The sequence below is a fragment of the Pelobates fuscus genome, chromosome 8, assembly GCF_036172605.1.
Source record: "Pelobates fuscus isolate aPelFus1 chromosome 8, aPelFus1.pri, whole genome shotgun sequence".
NCBI classification, from domain to species: Eukaryota; Metazoa; Chordata; class Amphibia; order Anura; family Pelobatidae; genus Pelobates; species Pelobates fuscus.
Window position 1 is genome coordinate 41809330 of NC_086324.1, and position 18767 is coordinate 41828096.

The 18767-nt window shown below is 36.5% G+C and overlaps 1 protein-coding gene across 2 annotated transcripts in view; it reads left to right on the plus strand.

The window, feature by feature from the left end:
- RAPGEF4 (Rap guanine nucleotide exchange factor 4) overlaps positions 1–18767 on the plus strand; it is a 226882-nt gene that overhangs the window by 157742 nt on the left and 50373 nt on the right. For both annotated transcript variants that reach the window (XM_063429735.1, XM_063429737.1), the window contains exons 16-21: positions 612–700; positions 2710–2788; positions 10451–10601; positions 12368–12456; positions 15880–15910; positions 17455–17533. In XM_063429735.1, coding sequence (XP_063285805.1) covers positions 612–700; positions 2710–2788; positions 10451–10601; positions 12368–12456; positions 15880–15910; positions 17455–17533 — 518 coding nt within the window. The remainder of the gene's footprint in view (positions 1–611; positions 701–2709; positions 2789–10450; positions 10602–12367; positions 12457–15879; positions 15911–17454; positions 17534–18767) is intronic.

Below are 18767 nucleotides of genomic sequence, written 5' to 3' on the forward strand. Positions count from 1 at the left end.
TACACAGTATATTACATTAACATGTTAATTATTATGAAATATTATAATTATTTTATCCAGTAAAGCCTGTGGGGAAAAAAAATAAAAAATTGTGTCAAAGATTTGGTTACCAAAAGCTGAGCTTAACTACAATTGAATGGATTAATAACTTATTAAACCGATTTAGATATTATGTTATTCTACCGGTACTTAACATAAATGATATCATGGAATTTTAGAATTGTCAATTAATGAATCAACATCAGATATTTCTTGATATAAAAGTTTGGATAGTGTAGATCATGTTACCCAATCATCTTTTGTGGTATCTCAATAAAGTTCTGACAACATTTAAGGAATTTCTGATTCTATGCAGGCCAAAGTCTCAGGTAGTAGACATAGACACAAGCATTTATGGGACTTTTTTGAAAGGCATTTTGTATTTTGTAAACTTGGTTGCTTATCTATATATTCTCAATGCCCCTTTACATTTTATTCAAACATGATTTAGAAGGAACTTACATATCCTTGCCAAAGCTTGTAAAGGAATGACATGTTTTAAAATGTTACAAAGTTGGCTCTTCTGATTCTGATCTTCTAACAATGATTGTTTTTCTTTTTATGATTTCTAGATACACTGTGATGTCTGGAAATCCAGAAAAAATCCTCGAACACTTTCTAGAAACTATGCGCCTTGAACCACTTTTAAGTGATGCCACAGGTAATATTGAATATCACTTTCAAATCTAAAAGCCGACATCATGCTTATCTGGGATGTGCCAGTCTTGTAGGATTCTCTCACTGATGTTTGTTTTATGTAGATTTGCTGTAGGTCTGTGCCGTATGAATCCTATTCACAGCCCAAACCATAATCCTCAACTCCCTGGCCTGCCTTTGGAACTTGTCATACATGTGTAGATTGTAGATCCTCTACACCACGCTTCTGGTTTAGCCAAGATGAGGCACACGTTTTACACCAACCAATACACAAAGGGCTAGTGTTAATCCAGTTCTAGTTTAAAACGCTGTTCTATATCCCTGTCTGCTTAGCTATTGACTTACAGAGCACATGCATCTTCCTTAAACCCTTCTATGCTCACCACCTAGTGATATACCTAGTATCCATCCATTTCATATTAAACAGAAAACTGAGCATGTGTGATGCACTTGACACATTTATTAGAGATAATCAAGAACATGAGGTTTTCCCAATCATTTATTAGCTGAATCACCAAATGCAAGCACTTCCTTAGAGGCTATAGGGATGCAAGTTCAGTTTGTAACCAAATCATGTTCCTGATTATCACCTTTTTACTTTGGTATGTCTGGGTAATTCATCCTCTGGATCTTGTTATACTATGAATTTCTTTCTTGTCTAAACACTGAACAGTATTAAAGTGAAAACTAAATTGTAAAATTTAGGCTATTGTAGCCAAGCTGTGAGTGTCACAAACTCCACCACTCCCAGGCAGGTACTTGACTTGCTTCAGTAGGTGAAAAGATTAAAAACGATTATTTGTTTAAAAATAATGATCAAAACAATCTCTATTATCACAACCCACTTTTATATCTACCTTAGTATCTAAAACTGCAACCATCAAGACAATTTATTAATGGGGAGTCTTAGGTTACATTACCAAAAAAATTGATTAAATTAGATTAAAAACCCGCAAAACACAATGTAGCAAAAGTTAGAAACTCCTCATACTCACTGTACTAGCAAAGTACTAGTAGATCTGTCCCATAGTAGCTTTTTGTAAGAAAATGGAAATCCACTGCAAGCTAGATTTGCCTTTCAAAATTTATTACGTAGTTCTTAGGATTCAGCAGATATTATATACACTTTTTTGCGCATCTCAGATCCTGACCTGTCCACAGCAAAGGAGCTATAGGAATTCCAGTTTTATAAGGGGCAATTGATGTATTCCAAAACCTGGCTGAAAATGCACAATGCAATATCTTCATGAACACGTGTTTCTGATCTTGTTATAAACAGGTCGGGTCATCTCGGTGAATCCAGACAATTAATGTAAGACCAAGCAAACAAAAATAATGCACCCAAACTAAAATGACATCTAAAATCACTTCCTAGACTTGATAATCAAAAGAGAGTGGGAAACATACTGAGATAATAAAGCTATCTTTGGCATATGTAAAAACAGATTGTAGCATGGAATTAATGCAAATTAAAAAAAACTAAATACAATTCAGTACACTTTTTTCCTTGATAACATCTTAATTAAACCACAGATACATACCTTTAACAAGTTAAGATATTTTGCAGGTTCTTCATGAGAGTAGAAAGAAGATAAAGAGCGCAGAAGAAATGGTTGAAATTTGATGAGATTTGGTTAAAGTTAAAGAACCACATTTCGTCATCCTAACCAGCTCGCCAGAGCAGAGAGATTCTCCATAGAGAAATTTACTGTAATACAGAGACAATAAGATAAGAATAGTGTGCATTATGACACAATAACATTGTAACCATAATGTTATGTGGCATTACAACTTGCTGAACAGCAGTATACCCATTTTAGCCCTGTGAGGGAACATGGTTTTACACTGGAAGACGCTAAAGGTGGTGCTTACTTAATCTCCTGTACTGTCTAGCTCAGAGTTATAGTCCACAGCATATTAAGTGCGATAAACACCCTGAGCAACCTAGAGATATTTTTTATTTGATATGCATCCATTTATTTCAATAAAAATATATTTTATGTTTTCTTGCAGACTCGGCTTTAGATGACTTTATTTTGATGCACTGTGTTTTTATGCCAAATAGCCAGCTGTGCCCAGCCTTGATGTCACAATATCCTTTTACAAAACTCACGACATTTGTCCTTCTTGATTGGGGATTGAAAATTGACATTTGAGTATTCTCTTTTCCTGTTATGAAATGCATATTGTGTATTCCAAATAAGCTGAATTTACTGGAAAGCTAAAATTATTTGAATCTTTAATATTGATCTTTTCGGATTCTGTAAAAGAGACAAAGAATAAATAATACGCCAGAAAAGCTCATTTTCTATTTTAAATATTGTATTCAGTCATGTGTAGATAGATCATCAGCTGATTTTCATTCAGTGGGTCTTACCAGAATATTAAACGGGTCCCTGCTTCTTAATGGGAGCACATGTAGGGCACCACCAGGCATCAGCTGGTCTCAGCGTCCCGAGATTTTTAGGGTTCTAAAGAAAATTCCCGACATGAAATATGTCCAGCCATTTAGTTTATGACGTTTACAATAAAGAAAAATGAGAGGACATTTTGATCTGCACTTTATTTTATTGTTCGGACTCTTAGTGCAGCTGCTGTCTGATGGTGTCTTTGTCCTTTCCATTTAGACAATTCAAATGTTACAAATTTCTAACCTGTTTTACTTATCCTGGTCTTCCCCTCCATTTATCCCACTATGTATGCCCTCACCCTGTCACCCTGCCAGGTCATGTTCCTCTTTGTTTAACTGTCACCTTGTATAAGATATTTCTCCTGTTCCATATCTGTCTCGCCTGTGTTAGCTCTAAAACAACAGTGCAGACAGGGCAGTGTGACAGGATGTGACATATATCTGCTGTTTAATGATGTCCTGGGTGCAATGAGAAGTGGGAACTTAGGACTTGCCATGTTCGTAACAATGTAACTGAAAATCCCTATTTATTTGCACATTGTGTGACCCTTGGTATTATTAACATTAGTTTTTATGGTTTTTTGCTCACCTGATAAAATGCTCCTAAACATTAATTATTTTGCAGGTGCTAGGCAGCATGTGTTCAATATTAATTTAATCAGGATCAACATCAGAAGAAAAGTGAAAGTGATCCTGATTTGGATCATACTTACTCAGTACCTTTGTGCCGATATATGGGTTACCATTTTCCCATTTTTGCAGTTATTCAGACAGTGGTGAAATGGCTATCTTGACCACAGTCACAGCACATTTTATTAGGGTGTGCACCCCAGGAGAGTAAATATAATGGGCGAGGTATAATACAGTGTCCAATGCTGGACATCCATTGAAAAAGTTGTAGTAGGATAGCTATGTATTATTTTTTTTAATTGCTTTAGCAGCTAGTGTAATTTAATTAAGTTGGTTTTATCTGTTGTTTGCTTTTTTGTATTTTAGATTTTAATTTTATTTCATCTTGCAATATTCAATTCATATAAAAGTCAAACGACCATTGCCTCACCCCTGTTTTATAATTGTGAGATGGTGAATATATACTCATTTTTAAATTGCATTTTTCATTCAGTAAAATATCTGAAACTTAATTTATTTTTGATTACTATTTTAACATTACCTAAAAATTCTAACTTAAAAATGTAAGTATAATACACATTTATTCTGCAGTGATAACCAAGTGTATATAAACAATAAATTGCCATGATTTTGTTTTCAGACATATAACAAACTAAGTCAAAATGACAGAAGGGCAGGTGAGGGGAGATGAGGGGTACATGCTGGCCCTGTATTAGGGGGTGCCTACACACACCCTTTGGACACCATGCTGGACGATATCCAGTGAAGGGCGCTGTTGTATCATAAATGTAGCCAGATTTTCTTCAGTATATCTTTATAGAGGGCTTTAAACAAGTCAATACCCACTCTGACCCATTTCGTACGTTTAGAATAAGATGCGCCCGTATACTTATTCTGCAATTCTGGTTACCCCACAAATGACACTCAGGGGTCATTTAAGGCCATATCCATAATAGTTAATTCTGTCTAAACAGTTGATGAGTTTTGAGTGATTATTTTCAACATATCCGTTTTCCGTTTTGGACAATATAATTTGGCAGAATCCTCAAAGGAGGCAATTTACAGTGACAGTCACTATTTATAATATAACATAGATAATATAACAGATCTAGCTGTCAGGGAGAAACCCTGTGTGTTTAATGACATATATTCTTTAATGACACTTGAAGACAAGGAGTGGATGTGTCACTTCACTTTGAATCCCAAGTTAAATGCTGTTCCTAAAATAGAGAATGTCTCCAGTATAAAAAATATAACTGATTTGGCAACTGTACGTGAGGATTAACATCTTATACTTTAGAAAGGGAAACTTCATTCTAATATTGACCTAAGATGAACTCGCCATGTATAAAAGATGTGTATTATAAAACAAATAGTAAATATATACAAATTTAGGAAAGAGTTGTTTAAAGGACAACTGACAAGTCTTTGGAATTAATGCAGTTTGATACAACAAAGAAAATCATGCATATTGTAATATTGTGTTAACCTTTTTATGAGAGGCTTTTAAAAAAAATATATATATATTTAACCAATTACGTCAAAATCCAATACAGACACAGCAAAGCACAGCAAAGCAGGGGCAGACATTCGTAATTCGTAAGACATTCGTAATGTCCTTCTCCATATGTTGTCTGCCGGGTGCAAGGACAGAGCTTATAAGAATGAGCAACAGGGAGATAAGATGGAGGCGCAAGTTGCAGCTTAAAGAGGTGTGGAAGTCTGCATTAAATTAAAAATTTCACACCTCAAAAATGCATGTCTCTTAAAGGAACACTCCGGCACCATAACAACTTTATCTCACTGACAATATTATGGTGCCTGGAGGTCATGGGCGGTTGTTACCTTAAAGGGAAAAAAAAAATTGCAAACACTTTAACTCCAAAGTGCTCCAGGTGGCGCTATCCTCCATGTCCCTCTGTCTCTTTCTCTGGTCCTGGCATCAGTACGGAAGCCTTGAACTGGGCACCAGCAATAGACTGTACCCTATTTTATTTTTCTCAATAGGAGGCCATTGATAGGCTGTGAGAATCAGCAATTTTGAACAATGTAACCCCTTAAAGAAAAACGGTTTCCAGAATGTTCAGGCACCATAACAACGTTTTTGAGATTAAGTTGTTATGGCGCCGGTGTGCTCCTTTAAAAGTGACGATTCCCCTTTCACTAAATTACATATTGTTGTAAATAGCTGACTACCATTACAAATGTATATACATTTGACACACTGCAAACATACAGTAACTATGTTCTAAGATTCTCAGTACAATGTCAATAAAATCCTTGGCATCGAATGAGTAATATAGTCTATGATTTCTAAAAATGTGAACAGCGAGTTTAATATTACCCTTAGCCGTATTCCTTGTTCAATGTCTTAAAGCATGTAATTATTTCATATATTTTTGCCTAGCCTATTATATGACTCACCACAGGTAGCTGTAATTTTTTTTGGGACTTTTACTGTTTCACATTTACCTCATTTCTAATAATAATAGCTCTGGGAACTAAGATTAAGGTTTAGAAAAAAAAATTAAGTAAGAGATTACTGCATTAATTAGACATAATTTAATTGTGAGATGTAAAAGTGTGGAGACATCCACTAAGAAAGAAAAAAAGAAAGAAAGAAAGAAAGAAGGAATGAAAAAAAACAGCTCTTAAACGTGTACTGACTTACTTACTAAATTCCAAAGATTAGCGGCTTACATCTGAATTGCAAAACAGAGGCAAAAATATCCAGGCTGTTACTATAGCGTTGTTGGGGAATTTTTTCAAATCATCTGTGCTTGCCTAAACATAGTGAATAACCACCATGGTAGGTGCTATGTGTTGGTTAGGCTATAGTTGTTTACGCAGGATGGGCTTTAATCTAAGTAACATAGCGTTCCATCATTGAATAGCGTTCCATCGTCGTATAGGTTTCGGTGCAGAGAAAATCCAGGTTTTTGTCTCCCTGCACAGAGAGGCTTGTAACAGCAACAGTTTGCAAAACATCTAAGCACCATCACCACTACAACACCTTATAGTGGTTATGGTACGAGGAGTGCCCTGGCTCCTCCAATGTGAGTAGTAAAAACAATGCTACCAGTTTGGCTTCTTCCTATGGTCTGCTGGGTGCTGCTCCCTGCCTCGATGAGCACTGGTAACTAATATCGATAGTGCAGGTTGTGGCGCATTAGCAGAGAAAGCGATGAGCTGACACTCAACCAATGGGCTGGGCCTACACTGCAGGACATAGATCAGGAGAGGAGAGCATAGCAAGAGCTTCTGACTCCCAGTACCGGAAGGAGAAAGGCAAGGAACAGTATCCGGGGGACCGCAGGTAATAAGCTATTAGCAAACAGGTTAGGGGGGGTGCTAGTGTACTCCTGCTACCAGTTATGGTGCTTTGAGTGTTCCTTTAAGACTGCTACTTGGATAAGTCATGTTAAAGTAGGAATCTATAATTTGACCAACCTGTGTGGGGCACGCCCTCTTCTCTCTAGTTCTGGTATGGCTGCTATCAGTGTATTCAGCATCTCTTCTCTGGGAGTGAAGCTTGGCACTGAATACATTCCAGTAACATTTCTGATGGGCAGTGGATTCTGGGAAAAGAATAAAAAACAACGGACAATACTTACTATCCCTCTATTCCTTGTGTACAGGTTTTCCTTATAAAATGTAACGTATGTCAGGATGCACAGCTAAGGATTGTGGAAGTTGCAGTTTGGCTGCAGTGGAAATCTGATAACTGAAAAACTTCCAGAACCCCTTACTGTGCCTATTATACACTCCTGAGCAGTGGTTTATGGGATAAGCTTAACTCTGTAATATTTTATGGAGCCCCTTGATTGGCTGAATTATACATTTCTGTTTTTAGTGGGTTTAATAGAACATGTCAGCATGTACGGCGGTGACATGTTACTTTACAAACAGCTTACCACATGTAAACACCAAATATATTGAATAATGCTAGGTGTATACTTTACCGCAAGTGTAAAAAAAGGAGGGAGAGAGACAGACAACAAGAAAGTGAGACAGAACAAAACCGAAATGAACTCCACCTTAAGGGTAACATACATGGGTACAGCATAGTGTGAAGTGTGACTGGGAGGGTTTATTGGAGGAAGGAAGACAGGTGAACTCAGGAGCTACAAAGAGAGATGAATGAGAGGGCAGAACTAAATTTGGGAACAGACGTATCCAGGTTGGAAAGATAGAGGAAAACCAATAAATGAACAGAAAGTAAAAAAAATTATCTGAGCATCGATTTGGCGACATTACCGTATGGCTAATAACATTCGAAACATCTTTTCCATTTTTCCAAACTAGCAAATGACTTTGCCAAAAGGACAAAGGATAAATGGCTGTAACTTTGTAGCAGATCAATTTTGTTTGAAAATGCCCTGCTTTGTGAAACCATAAGATGCAAAACTGAACCAACTTAAACAATGAAGCTTTGTCATTCATAAGGAAATAGAATGTATTTATAAAATATTTTACCAGGAAAGATAGACTGAAATTTCTCTTGTTTTCAAGTAAGTCCTGGGTCCACAAATCATTGCATTGTTACAATTAGGGTAAAATCAAATACAAAACCAATATTAATACACAATATATACAAACGTTAACATAGAACAGGCAGGAAATATATAATCAACCATGACACGTGCATTCTGTTTTGAGATATGTAGAGAGGGATCTCTTAAGTATACACAAGGTATCTAATTGTCCAAGGCTTATATCTTGTTTTAATTTCCATTATTATTGATTATTTTTCTGTTGATTGCTTGGATAAATACAATTGCCATCCAGGAAGGTAACATAAAAGTGACTGTCCTACTAACCCCTGATAGGGGCAATGCTTTGGTTACCGTAAGATGTGTTTGGGATGGGGGATGGGGGATGGGGGATGGGGGTGGAGGGGCGGGGGGGGGGGTTACTTATTTTTTTTCCAGTTTAATATTTTAATTTTGCTTCATGAACCAACTATTTCACATTTAGCACACACCCATTTGCTTTGACAGACGGAAACTTCTACTCTGCCCACAAACCACTGCCGTGCAGGGTAATTTAATTAAAACTGCTATAAAATTTAATTAGCATCATTATTGCTTGAGACAGATCCTGATCTGGGCCAAGCTCACAACAGAGGCTACAAGCTTAGGGATTATCAGTTCAGCTATTTTGGTCTACATGCACTTTAGTTATCTACCAATTGGTGAAGGTACCTTAAAGGAAGAGGTAACTATCATGTTTTTAATGAACTGATCCATCTGTATTATACTTTAGAATTTAAAAAAAAAAAGAATACATGTCAAATAATGTTTTCTTTATCCCCCCTAGATGGCACTAGTGCTCTATACAATTTTAGCAGAATTAAATGGCATTGAAAGCCCGGTTGAACCTGATGTATAAGGTCATTTTTGGTTTCCTTTTTTGTTTTAATTACATCTCGAAACTGGACATTGTTAAATTGCGTGCATCATCTCATCAGATGCTACAGCCCTGATTAGTATGATTAAAAACAAAAATCCTAAATGCAGGATCTACACAGCTTTGCATTTTACATATGAAAGCCTGCGTCTCAGTAGTAATCTTTTTATGCAATAATTGAAGATCACTATTCTTATGTAAATATCATAAAACAGATGTTACATAATTCACCTTAAATTATAATGTGTATCTGTTTGTGGGAGAGAATAAACAACTTGCATTGCTCACGGGTGGATGGCTAGTAATTATGGTCTATATACGGAGACAGGCAACCTGTTGTATACCGGAAGCTATCTAAGAGTCATAGGAGTTGCAATCCTACTACAGTGAAAGATGGTGGTCTATAACATGTTCCTCTATTTAATATCCATACATTTTTCAAACACATTCTTCATTCTGTTGTCCACTCATCATTATATACTTCTTTTCATCTACCAGTGCTCAGCTTCTACTCCCATTACCAGGAATCGTCTGGTCCTGCACCCTTAGTACTCTATGGTTTTAAAATTTCTCTAAAAACACATCTTCCCATGAATTTGCCGTGCTGCCCCTCTGATAATATATTGCAAAGCTTCTTTACCTAAACAGTTCTAAATGCTGCGACACAGATATGACATTTTATCAGTAGGTTCGCTTTTCCAATCCGCTTGTCATCTCCATGTAGTTGATGTACCACAACCTGGAGTGTCAAAGGTTGCCTACACCTGCCCTAGGTCTACTTGAGACTACATGTTTGGTTACACAGGTTGTGTGTGGCTTACATCAAGGGACAATACTGGCTATAGTAGGGTTATTCTCAAAAGACTATTAATTGTAGACTGGATACAATGTATCTGATTTAAATGTTACTTTGTGTTCAATGTTATTTTGTTTTGAGAATATGATTAATTGGGAAATCTGAAAAATGAACCAACGGTCCCATCAGATAATTTAATTATGTATATTTTTTAATACCTCAACACAATGTTTGAACTCTAAATTGCTGGCAGGAGAAGTCTACAGTCAGTTGTGTTCATGTGGGTTGGGGTTAAGACTGACAACAGATGGTCCTTGAATTGTGCGGTTCAATTTCATGGCATCATCAGACTAATGTATAGAGAGATGATGATTCAGAAGAATCGTGAATGAGAAGGTATGCTTGCACTATGGCACGTGTGAAATCCGCAGTGTTAGAATGGTGTTGATGCCAAATAAATGAATTTATATATTTTGAAAAATCTGGGCAATTCCTTAACTTAATTGTACTTATCATGCCCAACCTTCTCAAGGAACTGAGCAGGAGAAATTGGATTATGCTCTGAATAACAAACGACGTGTTATACGACTGGTGCAGCTTTGGGCCAATCTGTATGGAGACTTACTACGAGAAGAAGATGTGGCCATGGCGTTTCTCGAGGCAAGTAGTGATTTTTTTCTTTATTTTCACTTAATCCAACTGGTAGCAATCTGTATTGTATTGTCTCTGCACTAGAACGCCATTTCAAATTCTTGGTATCTAAGAAATGTATCTGCTTTCTTTTTGCTTATTTTAATTTTTTTACTCTATAAGATTGTAATCGGAGGCTATCATGTATTTGGTACTGATAACTTCTCTAATGCAATATATTTGAATCTTACATAAGAAAGGACTTCTCTTCTTTTTTGGGGGCGTTCTGGTGCAAGAAGGTTTTGGGTGCCCTCCTCCAGGTTTGGCCGAAGTCCAGCCTTTCTCCTTTCCTCCAGATTATGCAAATAGGCAGTCAACAATTGTACCTAAACATGGACAGATTTATGGGGATAAATATAATGTTACCATTATCTAAGCAGCATCAGAAGGAATGGACTTTGGATGCTGACTGAGCCCAGGTTTTAGTCCAACGCTCAAAAAAAATGGTTTCACAGAATAACACAGGGGCAGCAACCAAAAACGCCTTGTACCATAACCACTACAATAAACTCTAGTGATTATTGTGCTTAGAATATGTCTTGAATTAAATGGAAGATATATAATGTTACCAATAAAAATTCCGAATTTTTTTTTTAAAGAAAATAGCAGGTTACAAATTTTAGGAAAATAACAGGCTGCAACTGTTCGCCCCACAGTGTCTAGCTATCCTCCTGGTCAATATAAAATGTCAATGTCTGTAAAACAATGTTTCCAAGAAGTTCTTCGGTAGCTCTGGCCTTTTGGCTCCAATTTTCAAGCTGTAGTTTTGTTTTTTTTTGTAGATTTTTATTATTCCTTTTTAAAAATATATAATATGGGTAAAAGCTACTAATAGGTACATAATTAAGGCAGTTATATTTAATACTAGCGGCCGCTACGGCCTTTGTGGCACCATTATGTAGGAGAACACCACAGGCGTGCGTTAAAAGTTCTTTAGATCCCATTAAATGTGGGGGGAAAAAAGGTCTTGGCCTGTATTTCTGTGATACGGATGCAAAGTGGTAATGTGTATCTCTTTAGTAGAATTCCTGTTTGCTCTCCCACACTTCATTATAAGCTTTTATAAATGTCAATAAGTTGCAATTTTCTTAAGAGTCTTTACTATACAATGACTTCCAACTAAAAATATACATAATGATCGTGATAAGTGGGCAAGTAATTTAGAGGCATGATTTTTACACAGGACATAGATTTTACAGGTCTGTCTCCATGAAATGCACTTGTAACCTGCAATTACAGTGCACATGCCTGTTATTAGAGCGAGAGAACAATGATTTTATAGAGCTCGAACATCCAGCTTCCAGCTTGTAGACTATTAACCAATTACAGTTTGACTTTGTCGCTCTGTACATGAATGAACAGAGAATTCATGTGACATCGGTGTTTGACTTTATGGCATTAAAAGGGTGCTACCACCACCTGTATACATCTGTTTTTTTTTATTTGTATCTGAGTTAGATTTTTTTGTATTTGAGTATGTGCTGTTATTGTGTCCAACTGTGTCAATCGCATTTTTTTTTGTGTGTTTTATCGCCTACTGGAGGTGACTTATAACCTGTTTAAATACTTAATTAACGTGGGATGCATATATACCGGTAGCTTTAGAAGAACAGTGATGAAAGTATAATTCTTTTAAACAACATATTATTGTAATTGTTTAATGCCTTGTCTTGCGACGCGTTTCAGATGCAGTTCCTCTGCTCACCAATAAGTGGACATGTTTTGTATTTCTGTAGGAATTTTATGTGTCTGTATCTGATGACACCAGGACAATGGCAGCCCTGAAGGACCAGCTTCCCGAGCTGGAGAGGACAGTTAAGCAAATGTAAGGAGTGTATGTTTGCGTCCACTAACTATGCTATTACTAATGAGGTCCCTTGGTTTGGCTTTACAAAAACTGAATACATAAAAGTTCTCCATATAACAGATCTGTGGAAATAATGAACATGGCACAATTGACAAAACATCAGTAAAAACAAACATATGCAATTGACAACTTTGTTGTACACATACTAATAGAACAAGGGGTTTGTCTGCTGAAATCTTAATTTTATAACATAACCTTACACTTCTAAATCTTGGGAGTGAGCCGGATGCAATTACGGTAGGACTCAACAACCATTGGGACGAAAGCCCTTAAAATAAAACAATCAACAAATAACTTTTCCACAAACAGCCCTTAACTCCCACTTCATTAACTTTGTTCTAGTAACTATAAACTTTGAGATAGACTCTGTTTCAAAGCTCCGTCCGGGGAATATGCTCCCTCCCAGATTGTACAGTGCACTTGTCCATATTCAGGATTTTCTATGATTTTAAGCTTTTGGTGAAAACCCAAGATGATAATAAATCATTCACCTGGTTCACACGGTTTAAATCAATGTTCAAAGAATAGTTCTGGTTGCCTCTTAAGCCATTAAAGTCAGTGGAGAGCACTGCGCTTTGACACATTCTATTTAGTCACCAGTCACTAATTGTGCCCATTATATCTGTACATAAGTGATCTGACATTTGTAGTAACTAGCGCAATGTTCATCAATCCTTAACCCAGCAGAATGACGAACGCCTGATATAGCCGTGCTACTTTTTTTAAAGCAATACTTTATACATAAATTTCATCATAAAACTGGGTCCCCCCCAAACATTCTATAAAACCTACAGCCACATGAAGACAACTCTTTGAGAAATGAATACTGGAAGATGGAGTTATGTCTATTGCAGTACAAATTGTTATCATTTTATCCCTGACCTTCGCGTATATTAGTACATAGCCCCCAAATCATAGAATTCCTTCTTTTTAATATTTTTTTTTGTTCATTTCCAGACTGGATTGCTTTTTAATGCCTGATTGGTATCCTACAGGTTTTTCAAGCATACTTGCATAATATAAAAGCCAGAATAGAGACATCACGGAGAGGCTTATTTGGTTTATTCATAAAAAAAAAGTATGCTTTTTTTTATGGATATCATATCTTTTATATAGAACATGACTGCAAATCCACATAATTAGATGAAAACTATTTGCCTGCTAAGATCATAAGAAACACTTTGCTAAATGTGCTTTCTGGTCTCCTGTGGAAAACAAATGTAGCATTCTGAGAGCAGGCACTTGAAGTGCAGATTCCTATTTGGTTATGCTAATAATGTCATTTGGGCTTAAATGAGCAATCAAATTTACTTACCAAAAGTCTTCTGTGGCCCTCTGGTTGTTCTACTGAAATGTTGGCCGAATGAGAGGCTTCTGTAGACTTCCCCAGCGTGAACCTTCCTAAGAACTCAAATGAACATTGTTCTTACTGATTTTTGCAATTGCTTTATTGAACTAATAGCGAAGAAATAATTCAAGTGCTTTTTCACGAGTTTCAGAACTGTGTAAAATAAAGGACTCATTATGTAATGAATTAAATAACATTGCTTAACATTTTGAAGTCTAGCATTAATTTATAGTTGAGTTTTATACTTAATACTATACCACGTAGAGTATTGAGGACATCACGTTACGGGAATGGACTTTAATGGAAAGAGAGAGGCTGCGTAGTTTGCTGAATAGGTTTAACCTGTGTGTGGCAACAAGGGACATCAATTTCAAGGGAAAACTTGCTTCAGTGATTAAATGTTAGACTGAAAAATTAATTTTGTTTATAGGGCCTCTATCCATATTTATACATTGTGCTAGCCACAGGCTCATTTATGCATAGAGTGAACAGTTTTTTTAAGGTACATACTGGTTTACTTCTAACAGAACCATAGATAAACATTCTTGCACCTGCCCAACCTCATCTGATGTACATGATGTTATTATTATTATTTATAAAGCACAATCAAGTTCCGTAGCGCTGTACAATGGGTGGACTAACAGACATGTATTTGTAACCAGATGAGTTGGACACACAGGAACAGAGGAGTTGAGGGCCCTGCTCAATGAGCTTACATGCTAGAGGGAGTGGGGTAATGTGACACAAATGGTAAGGGTAGGTTAGAAAAGTAGGTTGCTAAGATAGTGTTCATTGAGGGCTTAGTGTTTTGTTTTGATGACAGTTGCAGGAGAGGAATCAGGGTGCAGGGAGGCAAAGCTGTTCACAGTTTAATTGATATGCATTCCTAAAGAAGTAAGTTTTCAAAGATTTTTTAAAGGAGTGTTAAAAAATATATATATACACACAGGTTGAGCCAAAATTCAAAGTAGGGTTTGAGGAGTATATAATGTTTTTTTGTTTTTTTTTTTTTATTTAACCAATAACAGTGATATTACATACAATGAATGTTTAACGTATGGATATTTGTTTGACTAGGTACGGAAGATGACATCTTTTAAATGAGCTCCATTTGCCACCTCACAAAGTCAGGCTCTTTCAATCGCATTGTTCATAACATTAGTTAATGTTTGAGGTTATAGCGCTCAAATTTCTGCATAGATATTACCCTTGAGCTGTTCACGTGTACACGGTTTGTTCACGTACACCCGCTCCTTCAGTTATCCCCACAGGAAGTAATCGGGAGCTGAAAGGTCGGGCGAATGTGGCAGCCAATTAATCTGGGAATTTCTTGGAAGAATCCTCTTGCCGAACAGTTGTCTCAGGAGGTCCATTGTGGCCCTGGCTGTATGGGCAGTAGCCCCATCCTGTTGAAACCACATTTCAGGACAATTTCCTCAAAATAATGGACTTGACATTTTGAAAACAAAATTACACAATTTGTACTTGTTGTTCCTTTGAAAAATTACCCATGATAAATCTACCAAGACTCAGTTATAATATGTACCTGCAACAAAAACATTGAACTACGAACAAATTATTTATTTACCTGTCAAATCCTACTCCGATTTTCAAATGATGTTCAAGTATTAAAGTATTCAAGATATCATGGGAATGATTTATTAAAGCATTTTGCAGTAGTTAGACTGGATTGTTTACTAAATTGAGAATTTAACCCCTTAAGGACCAAACTTATGGAATAATAGGGAATCATGACATGTCACACGCAGTTTAAAGTGAATTTGCCAAATTGAACATAGAGACTTAAAGAATTTTTTTAGTTCAGCTATTTTGAGAATTGAATTTTGACTTTTAATTCACTTTGAATTCTCACTTCAGTGAATAACAATTGAAAGTATTATAATAGGTATGCTGGAGAACTTGTTAAAGAATATAACTCCACCGGCGTAGCGTGCATACGGTCTCAATCATGCCATGTTTTTTCATAGTCTGGACTTTACTACTTATATCTGTCATTATCTTATATTTTACAGTTCCGAAGATTCAAAGGGACAACAAAAGAAGGTACATTTCAAGTGTGGAAATATTCTATTGGTGTTTTTTGGGAAGTCACATGATTTTATGATATTTTACTTGCTTTTTGTACGCAACATTTTTATCAAGCAACATACCATGTTAGAGTTTTTAGTCAATGATGATTTAACCAAGTATTTGTGTTTGAGATCAACACAATAGGATTCAATGCATTGCCACTAAGTATTTGCCCAAATTATGTTTAACTCTATTTGCTCTACGCCAATCTGCAGCCCCCCTTTTATAAAAATGGCTTGAAAAAGCTACAAATGTTTTTCAAGCAATTTTTATGGTTAGTGAGCTACTGATGGCTAAGCAGACCAACTGACCACTGTAATCCAACCATCGGCTAACCTGCCCGATGCTGACTGAGCCTTCTATTTTGAATAATTTCAGAAAGTGGTAGGACAGAGGCATAGAGGGGCAATCTAGTGCTGGAGAACAGACTTTTTTGAGGTTAAACTGTTCATCAACGGCTTAACCTCAAATGGTAAGCAAGCACCTTGAAAGCAAATTTCCAATAGATGTCAACTGGAAAACTGTTATTAATTGAGCAACAACAGTTTGGAGATATCACCCTAGTTAACCTCCCTAAAAAACCTTTGCATTCTACATCTCCCTACTTGGGGTTAGATTTTATTATAAGAGAATAGCATAGCTCTAATATTTAACGAAACATTTTCCATAGACACCAATGGAAACACAACCAGATCAAAGTTTATTGAATTAGATTCCAGTACTAGAATATATTGCAGTGGAAGTCATTCTTTCCAGAATGTCAGTAAGGAGAAGGTATTTTTAGATGTAGAGCAAGGACCTTCAAACATATAAATGATGCATGTCTGCATATTTATTAAATGTACATGGTGGTTGACGATATCGCCGTGTACCAATATTTCATCTTGGTAAGAATCTCTCAGACATCATCATCATATACTCAAAAAAGATGATGAAATCAGTAAGCCCGGTGATCTTTATTTTAAATCAAAAGATAGACAACGTCATTGTTGACGGAATATCAAAAATAATTTTTATCAAATGACTATCAAGGCTTGAATTGTTAGGCAATATAAATGAGCTGATGTTGTTGAACAGAAACATCAATAATTAATTTACCATGAAATATGTAGCTATGAAACCTGGTATATGATTCTCATTAGTTTTTAAGGTCATTTAGTTTTTAAGTAGTGGACCACATATGGTTAAAAAATCGCAGGTTGGAGAATTGTCTTATAAAAGAGACACTATGGATTCCATTTAATGCAAGCTAGCTCTGGGAGTCATTGTCAGCCATCAAGCTGTTGATGAGTTACGTTTTTCACAAGACTTTGACAGTCATTAGTGGGCAATAATGGCCAAAGAATAATTTAAGGAAAGGGATGAGTAATCATCTTCAGTAAGACTTTCCTTACTTTAACTCAAGAACATATGACACAGAGTGGATATCGAGCCAGGATCGCCATACCTAAGCATGTTTCATCAATACCAATATATTTTCTAAATACTTTCATGCTTCTCTTCTTCTTCTGAAACAGCACAAAGTGCTCATAAGGCAATTTAGCACTGGTGACGAAAGGCTACAAAAACGACAGCCAATAAGAAGCACAGATGAACGTAAGTGTCTCTTCCACTTGTCATGACTTTGTATTTTTTTTTATCAGCCAATGATCTTGGATAAAGCTCATGCAGCTTAGAAACATATTTGTATTCTAAGATTCTTCTTAATACAATCAGATTTTCTCTTAAGTCTTTCTCACACTCCACACTCATGAGTTCATAAGTTTATTTTAAATTCTCTCTAAAAATAGTACTCTGCACTCGAAGTTATGAATGAATGCTAACAGGGTGGCACAGCAGTACTCGGACCTACACGCTGAACTTAAGTCAAGTGTAGGTCCAGTAGGTGTTTTACTGGACTTTAGAATGGCGTGTGTCTAGAATGGCGTGTGTCGGAAATGAGGCTGATTTGACATTGTAAAAGACACCGGTCCCTAGCGTTTATTGTAAATAGTTAGGCCAGAATGTCACTGGAATGGAGTGATAGGGAAATCTGCATCAATATTTTAAACAGGGGACTAGGGGTTTATCTGCAACAAGGTTAATCTGAGCTTGACACATTGCTGTTACAGGCACAACGACAGGTCTGGCTTCATAGTCTGTCCATAATTATCATATTTTTATCACATATTGGGAGAAAACTAGGAAACTCAGGTTTTGTTAAAGAGACCCTTTTACTTCTAATTTTGTAAGTAGTGTGAATTGTAACGGACCGTTTCAGCAGACAAGGGGTTAAAATCCGTTTAGGCGATATTCCCCTTTCAGATATAAAGGCAGCTACTGTAGAAGACCAAACTCCCGAATTGAATACGAGTGAATGCACCAAACTCCCGAACTGCATACAAGAGAATAAGGTAGCACTCCAAACTCCCGAACCGGAACCTCACGAATAGCTGCTAGCAGCGAACAGGAAAAGCTCCCAAGCAGCTTACACTCTCTCTTAGAGCATACAGTAAATCCCACCAAAGACGAGACAGAGCTCTGTGTTGAGGGTCAAGCAGTGGTCTGTTTTAATTAACACTCACAGACTTTTATGCAAGTCCCCATGCAAGGGGACATCCCACAGGGAGGGACAAAATGTAACCAATCCCGTACAGTAAAACATAAAACACACCCAGCACAAACACATACAATCCTCCCCTCTGCCTGTGATATAATTACTGAACACAATGGGTTAATGTAATTTATCACAGGCAGGAAAAATACAGTTTTTACAGCATATTCATAACTTCTAAAATATACATCACATTCACATACAAATTATATATTCACAATCAATCCATTCAGGGGA